The 23,839-nt window shown below is 44.6% G+C and overlaps 1 non-coding gene and 1 gene segment (V, D, J or C); both read right to left on the minus strand.

Moving 5' to 3' along the window:
• The window catches only part of LOC136325528 (Ig lambda-1 chain V regions MOPC 104E/RPC20/J558/S104-like), an 896,106-nt gene extending 875,212 nt beyond the window's left edge, over positions 1 to 20,894 (minus strand). The window contains 2 exon segments of the V gene segment in view: positions 20,333 to 20,635; positions 20,744 to 20,894. Of these exon segments, the coding sequence occupies positions 20,333 to 20,635; positions 20,744 to 20,789 (349 nt within the window).
• On the minus strand, positions 15,779 to 15,854 carry TRNAT-GGU (transfer RNA threonine (anticodon GGU)). The gene has a single exon. It is a non-coding gene; the product is annotated as a tRNA-Thr (tRNA).
• Positions 20,895 to 23,839: the final 2,945 nt, after the last annotated feature.

Genomic DNA, 23,839 nt, shown 5'->3' on the forward strand with positions numbered 1-23,839 from the left:
GTGTTCTCTCCCTCCTGGTCCCAGCAATCTAGTTCATCCCACATTGAACCCTGTCCCTGGGAACATTTCCTCCTTCCTCAGTGAGATCCATTACTGTCTTCTTCTGAAGATCTCAGAAATCCCCCCTCCCCCCAGCAGTGAGTCCTCTGAGAATTCACAGAGTTTGTGTCTGGGGTCAGAAGGAAGGGGTTTCCCCTGACTCTGTTCTGGACCCTGACCCAGTATTAGTGATCGGGGACCAGGGATGGGGTGCTGACACAGAGTGGAACTGTCAGGAGAGATGGTAGTTCCTCTTTTTTCTCAGAAAATATCAGCCCTGTGGGGTAGTTTTAAATTAAATGCAGTTTTGAACAGAGATTGTCAGTGTCACCATGAAATTATGTGATAGCTATTAACATCTGATAAACAAGTAGGAACATGTATGTCATTATCAGAAATGAGAACAACACTGTGTGTACACAAGTTGCTGTGAACATCACAAAACATTTTAAAACTCTTTTTTCACAGAGAGAGAGAGAGAGAGAGAGAGAGAGAGAGAGAGGGAGAGAGAGAAAGAGAAAGGTAGGAAGTGACAGGAAGGGAGAAACAGAGACATGGAGAGACAGAGAGAAGCATCAACTCTTTGCCTTGACCAGGGATTGCAGTAGAAACATTTGCTGAAGCTGAGCCAGTGACCCACTGCTTAAGGCAATCTTGGGCTCAAGCCAGTGACCTGGAGATTGTGTCCACAACCCCACCCTCCAGCCAGTGACCTCCTGTTCAAGCCTGCCAGCCACTTACTAGGTTTTTGCAAATGGCAACATCAGTGTTCCTTATCAGCTCTATTCAATCTGTCACCAGGGGTCAGACAAAACTTCCTTTCTCTTCACACTCTGCAGTGGAGCAGAGGACTGGGAAGGAAGAACAAGGGATTTGGGACATGAGGTGATGAGCAGGGAAATAAAATGTCTCCAGTTATTGAGGGCGATAACACACATGATGGGTGTTCATCACAATATGGAATAAAACAATTATTTATGCTTTTTCCTTTGGAATCATTAGATAATCCTCTATGTATTGATATTAAAACTTGCATGATTCATTCTTTTTCTCTTTATGTGTGTTTGAGCCACAACACATAAAATAGAAAATATTTATAATAATTTTCCTATTACACAAGCATATAGCTGAAAGTATATAGAAAGGAAGAAACTTTATATCAAACTTTGAGATGAAGAGTATTTACACTCAAGAAAAGGAATTACAAAGCTGAAAATGCAAATTCTCAGTTTCCATAAATCAGTATAAAATGCTGAAATAAGTGAGAAATAACAGGGTAATAACAGCCAACAGGATGCAGATGAAGGGCTAATGCACTTGGGACACAGTCCACCATGAAGACCCTTGTGCAGCAGGGACCCCTGAGGTCGGCCACTCCTCATACCATCACAGGCATTCTCCAGGCCCTGCGCTCAATTAACATTTCCTGTTGGGCGTACTGGGTGAGAATTAGAAGCCAACTAATTCTGACAGAATTAGGAGTTATTGATACTCTGGATTTGAGAGAAATGCTCAGGGTGGGGCATGGGCAGGGGGAATTCCCCTCTCATGCAGGAAACAGACAGAGCAGCGCCCCCTGTGGGTCCTGTGGGACACTGTCTGACCCAGAGGAGCTTCCACTGGGCGGTGCCTTCATCTCCGAGAGAACAGTGACTGTGGGCTAACCGGCTTCCACATATCTTTTCCCCCAGATTCCAGGGCCACCATCACCCAGGGAGGGCACATACATCCTATCTTGGCCTAGTCCATTCTGAGGGGGAAAGAGAAGTTTTCCTGATATGATATGGATTGTTCATGGTCATATGTTGAGTCATTTGTGCAACTATTCACTATTATCATAAGTGATATTTAGTGGTGGGTAATTTTCTATTAGTTTCTGATGTGTTAAGCTCCGTTAATTTGCTAGAATGAAAACAATAGCTTAGCCTACATCCTCCCAACCTCCCACCCCCTTTCTTTCTGGCCTAGACAGCACCATCTGACCCAGCACCCAGGGAGCAGGGTTAGAAGGCAGCAGAACACATGGGACAACTCACCAGCTGGGCACAGACGGCAGGAGCAAAAGGCAGTGCTAATGTCCCCCCACGTCCTTTCACGGTCCACTAAAGAAACTCCCTGTGCAGGGAGTGAGGAGGTGAGGAGAGGAACCCTGGTCATGACAGAGAGCCCTGAGCTCTGCCTGCTGAGGATGAACTGTTGGCACTGAGACAGTCCCTCCCCTGGTGTCTCCTATTGATGCTCAGGTAGCACTGGAGGTCACATTTCATTTTTTTCAATCAAATTTACTTTTTGTTGTGTGGTTGTCCATCTATCTTTGGCTGTAGATGAGGAATAAACAGTGACTCCATGAAAGGAAGATTAGACATGAGACATGTGTGTGTGTCCAGGCCTAGTGCTCATGTGGCTATTGGGGACCAGGTGCAGGAAAGTCACACTTCAGTGAGGACACTGCCTACCCAAGTGTGCAAGAGTCAGTAGAGTATTTTCCATGTTGCTTGGCCCAGAACCCTGAGCTCTCAGGCACAGTCCACCAGCGCCCCCTGCTGGTCTCAGAACTCATCCTCCAGCTTTCCCCCTGCTTTCATTATTATTATATTTTACCTTCCATCCCTTCTGTAAGGGCTTTCTGATTTTTGAAGTTGCATCTTTCTAATGTCACTACAGCAGGGTGGTTTTTGTCTTGGTTCCCCATCTCGGTCTCTCACTGTGCCGAGCAGTACTGTACACCAGCCAGAAGTGGTACTCAGCCTCGTCCTCTGCCTGGGCCCCTGAGATCGTCAGGGCAGTTTTGTCCCCAATGATGGAGCCTGAGAACCGGGCAGGGGTCCAGGAGGGTTTATTGTTTGTATTATAAATCAGTGTGCTGGGGGCTTCGCCAGACTTTTGCTGGAACCGGTATGGATAGTGACCATTGGTGACATCTCCAGTGCTGGAGCCACAGGTGAGAGTGACTGTCCCTCCTGGGGACATGGTCATAGAGGGCTCCTGAGTCACCGCAGCCTGAGAACTACACCCTGAAACCAAGGTAGACACATGTCAGGAATAAAGAACACAGCAGAACATCCCTCCAAAGGCTAGTGTGTGAAGTCTATATTCACCAGGGCAGTGAGCGAGGAGGAGGAGGAGGAGGAGGAGGAGGAGGAGGAGGAGGAGGAGGAGGAGGAGGAAGAGGAGGGTGGTCCAGGCCATGGTGCAGAAGGCAGAAGGACTCTCTGTCCCTGAGCTGAGGCTGGACTCTCTGATGCCTCTTTATCTTCTACTGAGCTGGCTGTGAAGGAGTGTGGTTGAGGATTGCATTATGCAAATCTGAGCCTGTTATCCACTCCCTTCCACTCCCCAGGTCCTCAGCCCGGAACACAACTCCACTGTCAGGGGGTGAGCCAGGGCTGGCTGTGTGTGGGTCTACCCTGTTGGAGGGGACAGCTGCTCTAAGAATTTATACAGGCCGGGGGTCCACTGTTCTGGGTCCATTAAATATGACTCACCTGAATTTCAAGTGTTCTGAGAAGATCCATAGCACCACTTATTGGCCTTTGTGTGCTGGAGGGTGTGTAGACTCCTCTCATTACTGAAGATATAATTTTTGATTTATCCATTGACATTGCCACTGTATTTCCTTGGGGTATTCCGCATTCATAGCCTGTCTCTTCCTGATTATTTATGTTCATACTTGTTTTAAGGTATTTTCTGCCGGGGAAGAAAGAAGGACGTAGCCACCAAGTGTGGACAAGCAAAAGCTTTATTTAGAGAGCATCCCGGGCAAGGTTCACTGGTTCACAAGACAGGGGACAGGGAAGTCGCGCAGCTTCTCCTGCCTGGGAGTAATTTATAGTGTTGGTAGGATGGTGGTTGGTGGCGAAATTTCATTGGCTGAGGGACTGTTGTTCTTTTTCAAAATGCTCCTGGGCGTTTCTTTTGGCCATCATGGGTGTGGGTGGTTCCTCATCTTTTCCCCCAGATTCCAGGGCCACCATCACCCAGGGAGGGCACATATATCCTATCTTGGCCTAGTCCATCCTGAGGGGGAAAGAGAAGTTTTCTTGATATGATATGTATTGTTCTTGGTCATATGTTGAGTCATTTGTGCAACTATTCACTATAATCATAAGTGATATTTAGTGGTGGGTAATTTTCTATTAGTTTCTGATGTGTTAAGCTCCGTTAATTTGCTAGAATGAAAACAATAGCTTAGACTACATCCTCCCAACCTCCACCCCCTTTCTTTCTGGCCTAGACAGATGGTGCTGGCCTAGACAGCACCATCTGACCCAGGACCCAGGGAGCAGGTTTAGAAGGTAGCAGAACACATGGGACAAGTCACCAGCTGGGCACAGAAGGCAGGAGCAAAAGGCAGTGTTAATGTTCACCCACATCCCAACCGACCTCACACTTGTTTTCTAGTTGTCGAAAACCCACCCAAGTGTCAATTTTAGTGTTACATGGCCATATTTATTTTTTAGTAATTTTTAGAGAGGGAAACAGAGGTAGATATAGAGATGGGGAGAATGAGAGAGAGAGAGAGAGAGAGAGAGAGAGAGAGACAAAGAGAAAGAGAAACACTGTCGTGTTGTTCCACTTATTTATGCCATCATTGCACTGTCTTGTGTGTGCCCTGACAGAGGATCAAGTCTCAGCCTCAGCACATCAGGACGACTCTCTTATCAATTGAGCTATGCAGCCACGGCCTTGGCTTCATTTCTTATTTGAGTGTTTTGAATGTCTAAGATAATTATTTTATGACCAACTGACTCTATGGCAATTATTTATTTTGAATTTTGCATCAAACACATAGCTGTTTTATTATTTTATTTTTTATATTATTTTTCTGAAGTGAGAAGTGGGGAGGCAGAAAGACAGACTCTCACATGCTCCCGACTGGGATCCACCCGGCATGCCCACCAGAGGGTGATGCTCTGCTAATCGGGGGCATTGCTCCGTTGCAACCGAAGGCATTCTAGTGCCTGAGGCACAGGCCATGGAGCCATCCTCAGTGCCAGGGCCAACTTTTCTCCAATGGAGCCTTGGCTGCAGGAGGGGAAGAATGAGAGAGAAAAAGAGAGAGAAAGGAGAGGGGGAAGGTTGGAGAAACAGATGGGTGCTTCTCCTGTGTGCCTTGGCCAGAAATTGAACGTGGGATTTCCACACGCAGGGCCAATGCTCTACCAGTGAGCAAACTGACCAAGGCCAAAGAAACCGCTGTTTCAAGTCCAATTATTTTAATAATATACATTTAAAAAATTTACTTTAAAGAATTTTAAAAAACAGAAGGACCTAAGACTTTTAAGTGTTTTTCTGCCAATTTGGTGGAGATTAAAGTCAGCTGTGTGAATGGTCAGCAAAATCTACATGAACAATACACCATCTCCCCCATGCCTCCAGTAACCTTGGACACCGAGCTGGGTGGCAGTAATCCATGCAGAGTGTGACACGTTGGTGCCAGGGCAGTTAGCATTGTATGTGAGTTACTCCCCTGGGAGAAGACAATGGGAAACTCACACTTGAAATTCTTCTGGACCCTGCCTGTGTGCCTCTGCCTTTGACTAATTTTAATCTGAAGGTAGATATATTACATTTCCAGCTTCAGCTGAGATTCATTGTGCTAATGAAAAATAAAATAAGGCAAGAATTACTTTTGACAGTTTTCTTTAGGGAACACTACCTGGTTAATACAGATACATGTTTCCCCCGAGATTGAAGCAAATATTTAACTCAGGTTCTTTCCTTCAACTAACTTCCCAACCCCCTTCACTTGGATTCCACTGACCTGGGACTAGAATGAGAAATAGCTAACTTGTTTACCAATCCCCCAGCCCCTTTGTCAGATCATCAGCCACTCCTCAACCCCCTTACCTAGTTAATGATGCCCCCATTTCTGCCTTCCACTTTGGCGAGGCCATTTAAACTAGCCAATCGAGGAAAAATAAGATTGTACAGCCAACACTTCAGCCAATGGAGCGAGACCCAGCATGCTAGGCCTAAATTAGGGATAAAAACAGAATTTGCCCTCTGTCCATGCGCTTGCTGGCTGGCTTTGAAGAGCAGCTGCACGCCCTTCTGCAGAAGTTATTAAAGTTGCCTTGTCGAGGTTTTTTGTCTCCACAAATTTTGCTTAATTTAATTTCTAACTATTTGGGGGTTCATCCAGGATCCCTATTCCCCTCAGGAGAGGGTCCAGCCTTTTTGTCTAGGGAGACTATTCTGCTGCTCTTTTGTGGTGGCCCTGGGCTAAAGGGAGAGGCTCAGCTCAGGTAGTACAAACCTGGAATCTTGGCAACGCAGGGAAGGGGCCCTAAAAGAAGTGATGACCAGGCAACTCCGTGCAAGGATCAAGGTAAGAAAAGCCATGGGTGCGGTGACATACTACTTGGTGGTCAGACTGGGAGTGCAAGAAATTCTCAGTAAGGAGTGTTGAGCCTCTAGGAGCAGCAGTACAAGAAACTTCCAGTAAGGGGGGTTGAGCTTCTAGGGGAGAGGGATCAGAAGAAACCTCCAGTAAGGGGGGTTGAGCCTCTAGGGGAGAGGGATCACAAGAAACCTCCAGTAAGGGGGGTTGAGCCTCCTTCTGTTGTAAAGTACCCGTACCTCAATTCCGTGGGTTTACATAGAGACACCAAGTCCAGATGAATTTGGAAGAGTTTTATTAAAGGAGGAGATTTATTAAATATGCTGGCTGCATATAGCTTACACGGGGCAGCAGACCCAAATCATGTGTCCCAAAAATATCATATTTCAGGGACTGTTTATATACCCTTGATCACACATGGGCGAGGGAGACCATGACATCATGGCACAAGCTGACAACATTTCTTAGGGGATACACAGAAACATTAAGACTTTCAAGGTAACACGATGTTTACAAATCTTTTAGGGTTCATCTTTTCTCACTAGACTAGAGATATTTTACTCTCAGGATTCCAGGAAGGAGGTGGAACTACAGTCAATGTAGGGTGGTATGTAAATTCTGTCTCCCATTGAGAGAGAAGAAGTTTCTCAGTTAACCTTTATTTTAGATTTAAAACTAAATGACTCATTGTTCTTGCAAGCCAGAAACTTCTACATTCTTCTCCCTCCCCTCCCCACAGGAAGGACGAGACAGGAAAGCCTGACAGGAAAGCCTAACCTTTCCTCCTAGAATATCAATATTAATTTTTCAGCTTTTTGGTACCTTACAACATTTTGGGAGCCACACCACGGTTAAGATAGGAAATCGCATTTTTAAGATAACTAGAGACAAAGATGGTACCAAACAAACAAACAAAAAAACAACAACAAAAAAGAAAATAAAAAAGAGAAAGTAACCTCCCAATGCTTCACTGGGCTGAATGCCCATTAATTGGGATAATAATTTCTAAACAACTGGGGAAAAAAAGCAATGAATGAAATCAACCTAGGAAAGCCAAGAAGTGACCCTTTTAAGGCCTAAATTAATTTCTTATATGCAAAATTGGAAATGTTCGTTCTAACACTGAACTAAATAAGATAGTTTCATTACTGTATTCAAATACTCCAGGCATTATTGCTTTAAAATTAGAATATGTAAGAAGAGCTCATTTAACCTTAAATAGAATGGAATTTTCAGTCCTAAACTTGGTTTGTCCTCTGTAAAGTCTTACCACACTAACTACTGTTCTCTGTGTTCTTTGTCTTCAGAGATAAAGGCCAAGCAGCACTCTGTTAGGATTAATCAGATTTCATTTATGTGCTATGCTTGTGTCTCTGTACTTAATTGCTTTTTTGTATGTAAAACTGTACTCAGGTTTGTGAAACAGGAGAAACCAATTTCAGTTTAAGGGCCCTAGTCTATCTCTTCTGTCTGTCTGAAATTCTTGCTGTCCTATGTAGAAAATAAATAAAGTAATAATTCAAAGTGGAGGAGACATCTCACCCCTCTTTTCCAAACAGTAAAATTCAGAAAGAAAAAAAAGGGGGGAAATGAACAGGGACAAAGAGGAGGAAAGAGAGAGAACAAATGCTTTAAATGTCAAAGGTCAGGTCATTTTAAGAAACAGTCCCAAAATGGGATAAAGAGAAAAACCTGTTTCCCCTCCTGATGTTTGATGAAGAATAGGGGTGCCTGGGCTCCTCTACTCCCATGAGTTCCACACCATAGCACTTGTGAACTTAGAGGTAGGAACAGTTTATTAGGAAGAGATTAATGGTAAGAATAGGACTGGGGGCCCTGGCCGGTTGGCTCAGCGGTAGAGCATCGGCCTGGCGTGCGGGGAACCCGGGTTCGATTCCCAGCCAGGGCACATAGGAGAAGCGCCCATTTACTTTTCCGCCCCCCCCAGCCTCCTTCCTCTCTGTCTCTCTCTTCCCCTCCCACAGCCAAGGCTCCATTGGAGCAAAAGATGGCCCGGGCGCTGGGGATGGCTCTTTGGCCTCTGCCCCAGGCGCTGGAGTGGCTCTGGTCGTGGCAGAGCGACGCCCGGGAGGGGCAGAACATCGCCCCTGGTGGGCGTGCCGGGTGGATCCTGGTCGAGCGCATGCGGAAGTCTGTCTGACTGTCTCTCCCTGTTTCCAGCTTCAGAAGAATACAAAAAAAAAAGAGAAAAAAAAATGAAGAAAAAAAAAAAGGAATAGGACTGGGACTCCAAATTGAAAAGGGGGAGGGGCTCCAGGCCGCCCTCTATATAGTAACCGGAGTGGAAGTGAAGGATTTAAAACAAACCCTAGCAATAGAAACAGGATACCAAGATGCAAATGCCTGGGTAGAAGGGATCAAATATTCTGTCAGCACCCTAAACAAAAGCAACTGTTTTGCTTGTGCTACAGGAAGACTGGAGGCTCTGATAGTCCCATTTACACTCAGGTGGTCCTCGGACTCTGATGGGATGAACTGCATGGCAGCCCTGTTCCAACGTGCCACTGCCTAGCAAAACAAGTTATGTTGGTCGTTATCACTGCTATTTCCTGAGAACAAAGGCCCTGTGGGTCAGCCCCCAGGGGGTATATGAGTGCCTAATCCTACCACCAATTTTTCTTCATGCCTCTCTAGGTGAAGGAACAATTTGGTTTTTGTAGAAAACTTGACTCCATGCAGTGAAAGCCTACAGTTCACAGGGCTGATGAACCAATCTGCCCTTATTATCCCCAGAGCTAATGTCTGGTAATATTGTGGGACAAAAATCTAGAGACTCTATGAGTCAACTAGGGTGGAACTTGCTCCCTAATATAATTGGCCATTTCTTTCACCCTGGCATTTGCTTCCCTTAAACCCCAGTTGAGGCTGTTTTAAAGTAGCATATCTTAATTCCGCGGGTTTATGTAGAGACACCAAGGCAGGGTACAGAAGATTTTTTAGGAGGAGATTTATTAATAAGCTGGCTGCATATGGATTACACAGGGTATAGCTAACCCCAATCGTGTGTGTGCAAAATAGCCCTGCAGCTCATTATATAAACCTGATCACATACAGGTTGGGCAGAAAAGAAAGGGGAACATGACACAATAATCAATCATTAACAAGCTTATAACCTTTGTCTATAGGATCTATAAAAAAAATTCCTACATATTAAAACTTACAAGGTAGCACAATAGTGATGTCATTTTACAGATCAAAAACATTCACCAATCATTTAGTGTCTACCTCCCATTCCTTTGCCTAGAGGTACATGTTACTCTCAGGATTCCAGGAAGGAAAGAAGAGTTAAAATCAGTGTAGGATATGTAAATATTTTCTCTTATTGAAAGGGAAAGGAAATTCTTCAGATAACCTTTATTCATTCAGAGAACCATAGTTAATCTAAATGACCCAGTCATCCTTGTAAGCTACAAAGCTTCTGCATTCTTCTCCCTCCATTTTCACCGAACGGAGGGGCCAAGAAGCCAGACTTTTCCTCTTTAAAATGGTGTCGCCAATACTAAGTTTTACAGTTCTTTGGCACCTTACCACATTCCCCACTGGTTTTATATCCTGAGTCAAATCTTTGACTCATTTTAACGAGGTGCATGAGGCTGTTGAGTAGGCAGGGGCTTTGAAGTTAAGGCTAGATCAGTGATCTGCAGATCCTGTAAGTAGGAACATCAGCCTGTACATGCAACAGATATTTAACAGGTAGACTTGATGTTTTTATTAATAGTAATACAGTCTATTGAAGAAACAAATGCTACTGATTAATTTCTGTACAAACCTTCTGCAATTTATATAAACTTTCTTAAATATTCAGAAATAACTGGCTTCTATAACAACTTACTTTCTTCATTTCTCTTTCAAAAGTATTTCAATACCTTATACCTTTAGTGACAACCAAGCTGGCTGCTGGAGAACAGCAAGCTGCCAAAGGCATCCTGGGAGCGGGTGGGGCACTGCCAGAAGTCTTGGGTGCCCATGCGCCCACTGGTGCTCCTGCATTGGGGTGAGTGCTGGCAGAAGTCACGGTAGTTCTTGGTGAGCAGTGTGTAAAGAAAGGGGTTGATGCAGCTGGTGCCGTAGGTGAGGCAAGTGGTCAGGTAGTTGACGATGCATGAGCTGGGGGGTGTGAGCGGCTGGACACCAAAGTACTGGGCCTACAGCTCCTTTATCCAGAAGGGCATGAAGCATGCCCAGAGGAATAGCACAATGTTCAGGATGAGGTGCAGCACTCTGGATATGGGCCGCCGCCATGTCTGTGGGAAGGAGGCCTGCTGCAACGGTCAGTAGGCCCAGGCCAGGTGCATGTAGAGCAGCCCGATGACCATGCCAGGCCCCACAATGCTGGTCCTAAAGAACAGTGTCAGGTAGGCACGGTAGGAGCTCTGGCTCCAGACTGGCAGACAGAGGCTCTTGTGTTCCCTGTGGACCAGCTGGATAGCCAGCATCATGGGCAGTGCCAGCAGCTGCGTGCCAAGTGCTAGGACCTTACGATAGCCCTTGGAGTGCTGTGCGATGTCCAGTGGCCACAGCACTCTGGGGTTGGGGCAGCTGGATGGTTTGGGCACAGGGCTGCCTGTCATAGCTAGCACAGGGGACCTGCTTGCAGGCTCTGGGCTTAGAGCCATTTCTGCTGCCTCATGCTGGACTTGAGGCTGGGGTGTGCTGTGACAGGGGCATCTATGGGTGACAAGCTTGTCCTCAATCACTGTGCAGCAGGTCAGGCTCCCATGACCACAATAATGCAAACGCTTCTCCTTGCCCTGTACTGAACAAACAAAAGAGAGCCGAGCTCTCTACTACCGAGTCCTGGTTGTTGCTGCTGCTCACCCAGCTGCTGGTTAGGAATGCACCAGGGCCCTGTGCCCATGCCAGATCAAAGGAAATACAGTGCTCTCAGTGCTGGAGGGTCGAGAGGGGGTGCACCTCATCCTAAGGAGGGCCACTTTTCACCGGTTTCAAAAACAAATTTGGTTAAAGTTTCCTTTATGATTTGATTCATGCATTCTACCTGCCCTGAACTTTGGGGCCTGTAGGCACAATGTAATTTCCAATTAATATTGAGTGCCTTTCCCACTAGCTGTAAGATCTTGGATGCAAATGCAGGCCCATAATTAGAATGGGCAAGCTAAATTTGGAAAGAATTTCATATAGCAATTTTTTTTTTCCCCCGAAGCTGGAAACAGGAAGGCAGTCAGACAGACTCCCACATGCACCCAACCGGGATCCAGCCGGCATGCCCACCAGGGGGCAATGCTCTGCCCATCTTGGGGCGTCACTCTGCCACAATCAGAGCCATTCTAACGCCTGAGGCAGAGGCCACAGAGCCATCCTCAGCGCCTGGGCCAACTTTGCTCCATGGAGCCTTGGCTGCGGGAGGGAAAGAGAGAGACAGAGAGGAAGGAGAGGGGGAGGGGTGGAGAAGCAGATGGGTGCGTCTCCTTTGTGCCCTGGCCGGGAATTGAACCCGGGACTCCTGCACGCCAGGCCAATGCTCTACCACTGAGCCAAATGGCCAGGGCCCATATAGCAATTTCTTAACAAGTGTTACTGTGGTCTCATTTCTAGTAGGAAAAGCTTCTACCTAATTGTCAATTACTTTAGTAAAATCTATTTCTAAATCTTTACCTGGAAAAGTTCCTCTCTCCCTGTTTCTTTTTATACTTTCTTTACTTTGCTTAGTATTTATTAGGGCACAGACTAAACACTCAGATATTATGCCTTCTGTAATAGATTCTAAGTCTGGCTTTTCTAATCATCCCTTTCCTGTTGGCAAAATCTTTTTCTAATTGGTTGTGAATCAACCTTTGGCAACAAGGATTCTATTAAAATCACTAAAATTTCCTAAAAAACCTTCTTTTGGTGCCCTTGACAGTGGATGAAGGCAACTATTTCAGTGAAGCAGGCTCCTGCATTGTTGGGGTGAGGGTTTGGGCTTCACCTTTGTTAGTTCTTAAGCCTTCTCCTAATGGCCCCTCTACGACTGTGCCTGTCTTAGGTTGTTCCTGCCTTCAGGAATCTTACCTGTCTTTGACTAACCAGCCATCTTAGGGGCCAAACAGAGTTATCTGATTGAGGGAGGAACAATGTCCCTTCCAAAATGCTTAGTTTTATTTATTTTTTAGCAGCTGATGAGGCTACCTTTTTAAAAACTTATAATCCATTTCCTTTCTACTTTCTAGAGCTGATGGCTATAAAGGCTAAGCTGTCTGCCTTAGTATCTTCTGGCACCTCTAGGTCTAGGGGGGCACAGACTCTGTAAGTTTTCTGTGATTTAAGAAAGATATGGGGGTTTTCTGAGATTTCCTGAATAACTTAGACAAATTTATGGTTCTTTTTCTTAGTATTTTCTCTGATCCTGGCTAACAGAAACTGGTGGAAAGTGTCAAAAATTTCCTCACTTTTCTGGGTGCTAGAATCCTACTTAAGCTAGGCAACCAGAAATATTTTTTGAGGTGGTCTCTACTGTCCTAATTGGGGCAGTGTATGTACAGTACAGATTCTAATATCAGTCCTGTTAGGGCTGAGGCTTCTCTGATAAAGAGGATTCTAAGCTTTCTAATTCTATAGATCACTTGGGAAAAAAGAATTTAAACTATTTCTTATTACATCTATGTCTCAAATTCTAAAGATCTAGTTAAAAGCACCAACTGAAATGACCAATATTTCATAAAATAAATTTTATATTCTACTTATTCACAAATTTCTTTTACATTCCAAGAAAACATACCTTATTTATGCTGTAATTTTAAGCAACCTAATAGATAATGTCTAAAAAGATCAAGAGAAACAGAATTCTGTTCACATTCTTTAGCCCTTTTAATCTGAGCTCAAAATTTAAATGTTTCCTACTACCAGAATTAGTTATTTATTTTCTATTTTCTCCTCTACCTATTATGTTGAGAATTTTACTGTTAAGCCAATTAATAGTAATATTTGTCACTCTGGGTTTGATGACCTAATATTGAACAATACTGCTTCAAAAATGATAATAAGCTAAACATTTATACACCACATAAAAAGATATCATTAACAATAATTACATATTTCCTAATATTTAAACCAAGATTTCAACATCACAGGGTTATGAAATCGCAAATAAAAAGGAGAATAAACAAAAGATTTCTGAATAACATATACATTTCTAACATAGAAAATACTTTTTCTTTTTGCACATATGGCTTCTTTCTTTGCAAAATTGGCCTCTCCTTCAGCACTCTGCACTCTTTTTTCTCTCCCTGCAAAACTTGGCTATTCTCTCTTTTTCTCTGCCAATCATGGCCTTTCCCTGACAATAATCCTATATCACTCATTCTCCTTCATGGAACTGTAATTCATTTCAAGAAAATGATAATCAACAAGATCTTTACCTGTGGTTTATTTCCCAAACATTTCTATCTGGCCCTGTTCTCCTTTCTTTCTCTAGGATTCTTCTAAAGAAAAGTTCTAATTTTTTTTAATACTATTTCTACCCCATGTCTTCCAAATGGTTAAAACTTCTTTTGGTCAGTAGGTGGATATCTGAATATCTGAAACTAGTTTCTACTCTATACTTCCTCCAGTCACCCCACCCTGAGTCATCCCCACCACCTTACTCCAGCACCCTTCCCCTGCCACTCCACACACAACACATCCCGGCCTGGCCCCCAGAGGCTGAAGAAACATTTCCCATAGCGCATTCCTCAGCCCTCTCCTCTTTGCAATATGCACACTGATTCTTTCCTAGTGGAGTTCTAGTCCTTTTTTTTGAATCCCCTTTTTGTCCTAGATATAAATCTGGCCAGACTAGGAAGACATAGTGCCCTTTCTGTATTGAGCATGCTTTTAGCCAGTGTGGTGGGTTCATTGTTAAGTTTAGCCATTGATCATTGTACAGGAACTGATCAGGGTAGCCTGGATACCTGATCACAATATTCTAGACCAGTGATGGGCAATCTTTTGAGCTTGGTGTGTCAAAATTCACAAAAAAACTGAGCATAACTCAGTTGGTGTGTCACTTCAAGAAAAACGGCCTAACTGGAAGTCCTAGAACTAGACGCTCTGTGCTGGAATTCTGTTGTTTTGGCCTACAGACCTTCAACACAGAGTGTATACACTACAGCAAATGTTTTATCCTTGGCTACTGCACCTGACCATGCAGGAGCCAAGGATGAAACATCCTTCTCAGCATGCGGCCCCATACTTTTCTAGTATGCAGCCACATGTCATTGAAGATGGCTACAGTGTCAGTGCTGACACGCATGTCATAGGTTTGCCATCAAGGTTCTAGAATACCCTTACCACCTGGGGATTAAAAGTCCCGGCCTGTTGCCATCCAACCTCGGAGGTGGGCCACTCTGATTCACAGAGAGTGCGAAGTCTTCCTTTTGACCATTTAATTCCGTACCCACGATTATCTCCATAGGCTTCTTGAAAGTGCTTTAGGAGACAACCTAAGAGTGTCTTTTGTGTACCTGGCCCTCTTCCCATATTGAAACTGTCCAGGAGAATGCAGGAATCAGCACACCAATGAAAGGCAAGAAAGATAAGACAGATAATTAACTAGCACTCAGAATAAAGGATGTTTGACTATAGAGGTGTCAATCATCACACAAGAACAAGGCAGAAGCCAACAGAAGAGAAGAATTTCTTGAGGGGAGAAGTCAGAGTGCCCTGAAGCCAGAGGTCTTGGATTCAAGAAGAGATTGAGTGGGTCCGGGGAAAGAGGCTCATACCACAAAATGTCACAAGAGATTTCTCGAATGAACAAAGAGAATCTATAGTACAGACAATCACCATTTAAGAATTTTAATACTTCTATGAATTTTGCTAGTTTTTTTTTTAATTTGCAGATTCCAGCGGAGAGCCACTAACCCATGTGAAGTTTACAAATTTCCTTTCACTTTTGCCCTCTGGTTTTAAGTTAGAAATTTCTAATTTTTGTGTGCAAGAACTTAATTCAGGCCTTAAAAACAGACACATTTAGACATTAAAGAAAAACATCACATACAATCACACGAATCAAGAAATTTAAATAAGAACGCTTTACTTATTCCAATTAAAATAAAAAATTTGTAGGGATGATATCATTTTATATATATTTTTTATTTTTTTTATTTTTTTATTTTTTTGTATTTTTCTGAAGTTGGAAACGGGGAGGCAGTCAGACAGACTCCCGCATGCGCCCGACTGGGATCCACCCTGCATGCCCACCAGGGGGCGATGCTCTGCCCATCTGGGGCGTAGCTCTGCCGCAATCAGAGCCATTCTAGTGCCTGAGGCAGAGGCCACAGAGCCATCCTTAGTGCCCGGGCAAACTTTGCTCCAATGGAGCCTTGGCTGCGGGAAGGGAAGAGAGAGACAGAGAGGAAAGGGGGGGTGGAGAAGCAGATGGGCGCTTCTCTTGTGTGCCCTGGCCGGGAATCGAACCCAGGACTCCAGCACACCAGGCTGACGCTCTACCACTGAGCTAACCGGCCAGGGCCTCATTTTATATTTTTAATATTAAAGCTGGCATTTCCAATTATACCAGAGATTTTCCTGACAAACAAAGAGAACTTACAAAACAGACCATTTACTATTTACATTTACACTTGACTTTTAGGCACACAGTTCAACAGACAAAGGAAGCAGTTCCCTGTCAGGGGCCTCTCAGGTGCTTCTCTAGCCTCATCCCTTCAGAACTTAGGCTCAGGCCCCAGAGATCCCCACTCACACACCAATCACTCAGAGGTTTTAGACAGAAACAATAAAAGCAAAAATGAGAACTCAACAAGCACAAAGGTGTCCCTGGAAGTCTGAGACAGGACTGATTAACTCAGTCCTTACTCAGGTCTCTTCCTGAGAGCACCACCAAATGTCTCCACTCAAACAAATGTGTCCCAGAAAAGCCTGAGGCAGGACTCAAATCTCTCCACAGACGTCTTGGTCTTGGAGAGCCTATTGTATGAGTTAAATCATGACCAATTCCCATGCAATAGTTCCAAATTGACTAGTCCCAAACAGAATTCAGCAAAGCAAAAGATGTGCCTCACTTACCTCTGGAGGTCAGAATTTACAATCCTTGATCTCTGCCAAATTGTCAAATTTGGGGACCAAAGGTGTCTGCTGAGGACTTGTCCGAACCCCACAGGAAAATGGGAGTCCTGGAACGTCTCAGGTGGTGCCTCACCTCGAGATGCCAGTGGGGTCAGGCAACCTTCCAGAGAAGCCAGCCGATCTGGGTGTCTCTACCCAATGACGCGGAACACCGGCATCCCGGACGAGCTTCCAAATGTTGTAAAGTAGCATATCTTAATTCCGCAGGTTTACGTAGAGACACCAAGGCAGGACACAGAAGAAATTTTAGGAGACTTATTAGTAAGCCAGCTGCATATGACATACATGGGGTATAGCTAACCCAAACTGTGTGTGTGCAAAATAGCCCTGCAGCTTGTTATATAAACCTGATCACATACAGGTTAGGGAGAAAAGGAAGGGGAACATGACACAATAATCAATCATTAAATAAGCTTATGACATTTTTTATAGGATCTATAAAAACATTCCTACATATTAAAACTAACAAGGTAACACAATAGTGATATCATTACATATCATAGACATTCACCAATCATTTAGTGTCTACCTCCCATTCCTTTGCCTAGAGGTATATGTTACTCTCAGGATTCCAGGAAGGGAGGAAGAGTTAAAATCAGTGTAGGATATGTAAATATTGTCTCTTATTGAAAGGGAAAGGAAGTTCTTCAGATAACCTTTATTCATTCAGAGAACCATAGTTAAACTAAATGACCCAGTCATCCTTGTAAGCTACAAAGCTTCTGCATTCTTCTCCCTCCATTTTCCACCGAACGGAGGGGGTAAGAAGCCAGACTTTTCCTCTTTAAAATGGCGTCGCCAATACTAAGTTTTACAGTTCTTTGACACCTTACCACAAGCCCAGCTTACTGTACAATGTAAGTGAAACAAAGTGTCAAGAGTCCCAGTGGGTAATTTGTTCCGGATATATATATATATGATATTGGAGTTCCGCAGGGTGTTCCAAATGAGTTCAAAGCTTGCAATAAAAAAGTTGCCAGATTCGTATCAGCCTTATTCTACTAGGTAGCTTGGTAACTATAAACAAGAATGTAGATTGGACAAACTATATATATTGTAATCAACAAAGATTTGTCAACTACATTAGAGATGAGAGGAAGGGAATAGCACAGTAACTTGCCCCTACCATCCGAATGGCATGGGAAAATAGACTAGATTTAGATATGATGCTAGCAGAGAAGAGCGGGGTATGTGGTATGATTAGAACCCAGTGTTGTACCTACATCCCCAATAACACAGCTCCAGACAGCCAAAGCCTTATAAGGACTGACCATCCTAGCAGGTGAGTTAGCTAAACACTCAGGCGTAAATGACCCCTTCACTGCTTTAATGGAACAATGGTTTGGAAAATGGAAAGGATTAATGACCTCTGTATTTACCTCTTTGATAATTGTTATTGGAGTTTTGATTCCTATAGAATGTTGCAATGTCCCATGTGTCTGAGGCCAAATTAAAAGATTGATCAAGATGGTCATAACCAAGCAGAGCCCTCCCCCTTACTCTAACCAGATGCTGCTAATGAACACCGATGACCAGAGCCAACGTCTGCTCACTGAATTTGAAGTAAAGAATGAAGACGTATAAAGAATAGGGGGGATTGAAGGAAATGTTTAACTCAGGATCTTTTCTTCAACCAACTTCCCAGCCCCCTTTCATTCATATTCCTCTGTCTGCTGAAGAGAATGAGAAATACCTAATTTGTTTAACAATCTCCCTGCCCCCTTCTTTTGGTCAGCCACTATTCCCCAACTCCCTGACCTAGTTAATGATATCCCCATCTCTCCCTTCCACCTTGGTGAAGCCATTTAAGCTAGCCAATCAGGAAAAAATAAGATTGAATGGTCAACACTCCATCCAAAGGAGCAAGACCCAGCATCCGAGGGCCTGCATTAGGGATAAAAACAGAATTTGCCCTCTGCTCACCTGCTTGCTGGCTGGCTTTCAATAGTGGCAGCATGCCCTTCTGCAGAAGTTATTCAAGTTGCATGCTGAGGTATTTTGTCTCCATGAGTCTTGCTTAATTTCATTTCTATCAAGATGGAGAATAAGATAAATGATGTCATCTCTCATCTCGCTTATTCAATGTTGTATGGGCAATTTGGCTAATGCACTGAAGCACTAAAAAGAAATAAGTATTTGAATTGGAAGGGGATACAGACTCCAGACAAACAAACAAACAAATAAATAAACAAAACCCCCAAGAATCTGAAGGAATGATTGCAAGAATTTGTGTGAGTTTAGTGCACTTACAATGTAAAAGGAAATATATAAAAGCCAATTGTTATTTTGTTGATCACTACAAAGCCTATATAATGAGAAGGAACAATTAAAATTGAAAGTAAATAAATGCCATTTACAATACCAGCAACATGAAGTACTTAAACATAAATCTAATAAATTATATGCAAGAACTATGATTCTCGATGAGCCTTGACAGGGAATGAAACGTGCAACCTTGATGTATCAGAACAACACTCCAACCAACTGAGCTGCACGGCCAGAGCAAAAGATACTTTTTAAAAGTGAGATCTGAGAAGCCCATACCTGTGTTCATCAAGGCATAAGTGGGACACAATCAATGAAGTAATTCACTGATGCAAGGGACTCCTGCAGGACATAGAGAATAGTTTTATTGCTTCTCCGGTTTGGGGACAAAGTGTGAACAATAGTTTTACCACCGTAGAAATCCCCCTTTCTCCATTATCCATAACTCTTTCTATACCTCTGACCTCCTCAAAACTGGTGATCTCCTCACTCTCTGTATAATTTCCCTTTTCTAGAATGTCATGTTTTTGTGATTCTATAGTCACTCTGTTTTTGATTTTAAAAATTGGCTTCTGCCTGACCAGGTGGTGGCGCGGTGGATGGAGCGTCGGACTGGGATGCGGAAGGACCCAGGTTCGAGACCCCGAGGTTGCCAGCTTGAGCGCGGGCTCATCTGGCTTGAGCAAAAAGCTCACCAGCTTGGACCCAAGGTCGCTGGCTCCAGCAAGGGGTTACTCGGTCTGCTGAAGGCCCGCGGTCAAGGCACATATGAGAGAGCAATCAATAAACAACTAAGAAGTCGCAACGTGCAACGAAAACCTAATGATTGATGCTTCTCATCTCTCTCTCCGTTCCCGTCTGTCTGTCCCTGTCTATCTCTGCCTATGTAAAAATAAATAAATAAATAAATAAAAATTGGCTTCTATCAAATATCAACATGATTTTAAGGACCCTCATGTCTTTTGGGGCCTGCCAGCATATTTGTCTTTATCATTGAATCGTAAATCATTGTAGGTATTATCATTGTTTGCTTCTACATTTGGATATTAATAGGGTATTTTCTTTGATTCCAAAAATAACAGTTATGAATAAAGTTGCTAGCAGCATGTATGTGCAGTTTCTGGTGTGGACACATCTTTCCACCTCATGTGGATAAATACCTGATATGATTGCTGCATCTTTTGTTATGAGTGTGCTGAGCTTTTAAAGAAATCTTCGGGGCTGCCTCCAAAGGGGCAGACAGCATTTGGCATTTCCATCAGCAATAAATGATGGTCACTCATAGGCTCGTGTATTTCTGTTAGTAGTTTAGCCCATGTCTTTAACAGTCTCTGGTTAAACTCAAACATCCCACACTCAAGGGAGGGTCACACAACAGCATGAACACCAAGAGGTATGAACACTGGGGGGTTGTCTTAGTGGTTGTTAACAGCAGTCTGGTTCTGGCCCCCGAAGATTTCATCCCTCTTACATGGCAGACACATTCGCTAGGCCTGTGTTTAGCTTTACACACAAAGAGAAGATATTCATCGATGGGCAGAAGGTACACTGAGCCCGAGGTTTTTGTCTCACTTCCCCACCTGCATCTGTCACTGTGGAAATGGTTGCTAAACCACAGAGCACAGTAGTACTCAGCCTCGTCCTCGACCTGGGCGCCTGTGATGGTGAGGGCGGCCTTGTTTCCAAGCAGGGAGCCGGAGAAGCGGGCCGGAACCCCTGGTACCCGGTTGCTGGTACCACCTATTAGACCCTGGGGCACCTGGTAGGGCTTCTGTTGGACCCATGCTGCATAGTTACTAGTGGTGACGGCCCCAGCACTGGATGCACAGGTGAGTGTGACTGTCCCCCCAGGGGTTGTGGACAGTGAAGCTTCCTGAGTCACCACAGCCTGGGAACTGGCTCCTGAAAAGAGGTGAGAGACCAAAGGTCAGTAACTGAGACAGGGGTCATGAAAGTAGAGTATTACGTCTCTCACTTCCCCCACACGGCTAACCCAGAGAGCCCCGCAACCTGTGCAGTGAGCCAGAAGTGTGAGCAGCAGTGGAGCCCAGGCCATGGTGCAGACAACTCAGTCCTGTTCTCTAAGAAATATCACAGAGTCACCAACACAGATCTTCTTATAGCTCTGACCAGTGTGTGTGGCAGCTGTCATGCAAATGAGCTCCCCTCCCAGGGACATTCAGCAGTGTTTCTGGGTCACAGCTAGTCAGCTGTTCTATGCCAGTGACCATGTGTTAGTGGGACCACATGGCAATAGGACCATTTCACAGCTAAGCCTGCTTTCCCAGGAACTGGCCCACAGCCCCCTCTAGTGTCCATAGTGAGAATATCACCAATGGACAATGCAGGGCTGTCCCTGTTGCAGCCCCCGTTCCCTCTGGCCTGGAGCTGTTAGTTCCCTCAGTATCAGATGAAGTGCCTATGATGCCTGAGCAGAACCTGGATGGAGGAACTTGGGGAAGGGGAGGCCTGACTGAATTGCTGCCTCTCCTTCTACTCAGTGCAGAGCTATTAGACGTCTCTGTTGAGTAGAGGAGCTAAGGTCTTGGATTCTCCTGCTCTGAGGTCAGGTTCCTTGGGACACACGCAATAAATGGATGCCTTGCCATATACGTAGTTGACTGTTCCAGGGTCAGGTGCTTGGTCTCACCAGGGCCCAGTAGCATTTCAAACTTTATTTTTCTTTTTAATTCTTAGCGTTGTGTAGTTTAGTCCTGCTCCAGAGTCTAGAGGACTACACTGAGATATTTCTCTCAGAGCTCCGCTGACACTGAGCTCAGCCATTCTCTTGAGCTGGGACTGTGTAGATAAGGGGAGGCCATGTGGTCAGGGACTCGCGGGGACCCCAGTAGGAGACAGCTGCTGTGAGCACAAAGCTGCAGGGAGACGGTGTCTGCTTTCCCGGTGACGCGTTCGGCCACCAACCCCCTTTCCAGGCTGCTCACCGCCCAGTTTTCCCTCTTCCTACTTGATTCCTCACTGGATCAGCACGGGGACGGAGTGGAAGTGTTCGGGAGGATGAACCAACGTGTTTCTCTGATTCTCTGGGTTCACTGGAAAGTGAAAAGAAACCCGGGAGGTAGGAGAAGGTGTTAAATGAGGTGAAAAAGAGAATCAGCAGGATTAGGGTCTTCAGAGCTAAGGGGTTAGAGACGTTCAGAAAGGGAAGTGCGTATGAGGAGGGTCAAGTCCAAGTGGTAAAGATCTGGAAAGATGACAAGGTCTTCCCTGAAATCACAGCCTTGGTCATTAGCTGAGGAAGGGACAAGGGAGGAGGAGCAGGGGAGGAAAGGGAGAGCCACCCATGAATTGTGAAGTGGACAAGGGTCTGCTCCTTTAAGAAGCAACAGGAAAGTTGGGCAAGAGCTAGAGGGAGCTCAGGGCCGAAAGAGGTCTTTTTGTTCTTTTGTTTGCTTTTGTGTCTGTTGTTAAAGAATGGGGAGCCTCTCCCCTGTTTTCTGCTGCTCTCCCTGTTACCTACATGCATGGAGCTCGGAGTGCACGTATGTGGTGGGGAGTTTCTATAATCCAAACTCATGAGTTCTTCATGTCAGAGAATTCTCCTAGGCTCTTGTCCACCTGTGATTCTACTTTTTATTTTACACTATTCTTAGGGATTTTCTAGTATTAAAATATATATGTTTAATTTGCAAGTCAGGCTGCTTTTAGAAATGCAGAATCTCTCTCCTCACTCCACCCCTACTGGGTCAGAATCCACAATTTAAAATATCCTCAGATGAACCTTGTTCACATTAGAGTATGAGAGACACCAGTCTGACGTTTGAAAACACGGTTGTGGTTTTGGATATATATTATCCTAGTTGTTTTTGGTTTCAGTTCATGTGTGCAACTGCTAAATTCCTATGTTTCTATATTCTGTAAAATCAGGAATAATATATTGAGGCTTCCCATTGAAAATGGCAGACATCTCCTCCTGATTCACAAAATGCACGGGTATGACCAGGGTAACCAATATGTATAGTGACCACTTGTGACCATTCCACTGTTGAAGCCACAGGTGAGAGTCACTGTCCCTCCTGGGGACACAGTTATAGAGGGCTCCTGAGTCATCACACCCTGAGAACTACACCCTGAAATGAAAAACCAACACATGTCAGGAATAAGGAGCACAAGCAGAGGATCCCTCCAAAGGCTGGTGTGTGGCGTCTGTATTCACCAGGGCAGTGAGCCAGGAGGAGGAAGAGGGTCCAGGCCGTGGTGCAGATGGCAGAAGGACTCTCTGTCCCTGAGCTGAGGCTGGACTCTCTGACGCCTCTTTGTCTTCTACTGAGCTTGCTGTGAAGGGGTGTGTTTGAGGATTGCATTATGCAAATCTGAGCCTATTATCCACTCCCTTCCACTACCCAGACCCTCAGCCCTGAGAGCAGCTTCACTGTCAGGGGTGAGCCAGGGCTGGCTGTGTGTGTGTCTACCCTGTGGGAGAAAACAACTGCATAAGAATTTACACAGCCCGGGGGAAACTAACTGTTCAGGGTCCATTAAATATGACCCACTTGAGTTTCAAGTGTTCTGAGACGATCTATAGCGCCATCTGGTGGCCTTAATATGCTGGAGGGTGTGTGGACTCCTCTCAGATATTTAACAGTAAGTACTGATTTATCTTTGGAACATTGCAGCTCTATTTCCCAGGTCATTCCATGTTGCTTATCTCTTCTTTGCTCATTCACCCCTTTTCAGCCATCATGGGAAAAGAATCTTTGTTCTCATTAAATTTTTTTTGTGGAGCCTAATATAAAAATTTTCAAATACGACTTTTTAAATGAAGATGAGAAAAAGAAATAAACCAAGATTTCACACATTTTTGTCCCCCCCACAGCCCAATGAGTCCGCCTTAGGGGACGCTCAGGCAGTGACACCACCTCCAGCCCAGTGTCCCCCCTCCCGACACCAGGGGAGTCAGCTCAGGGTGGTAGGACTGTTTCTGAAAGACAGATGTAAACAGATAACTTCCTACAGCATGAATATTCATACCAGCCATGACATACATCGTCAGAGAACGTATGTTTCTGGACATTCCTCTCAGCAACTCACAGTTTTCATGACGACCTGACAGTCTAAGTCTGTTTCTTCGTGGTCCTGGATATG

Source organism: Saccopteryx bilineata, chromosome 2 (genome assembly GCF_036850765.1).
Source record: "Saccopteryx bilineata isolate mSacBil1 chromosome 2, mSacBil1_pri_phased_curated, whole genome shotgun sequence".
NCBI classification, from domain to species: domain Eukaryota; kingdom Metazoa; phylum Chordata; class Mammalia; order Chiroptera; family Emballonuridae; genus Saccopteryx; species Saccopteryx bilineata.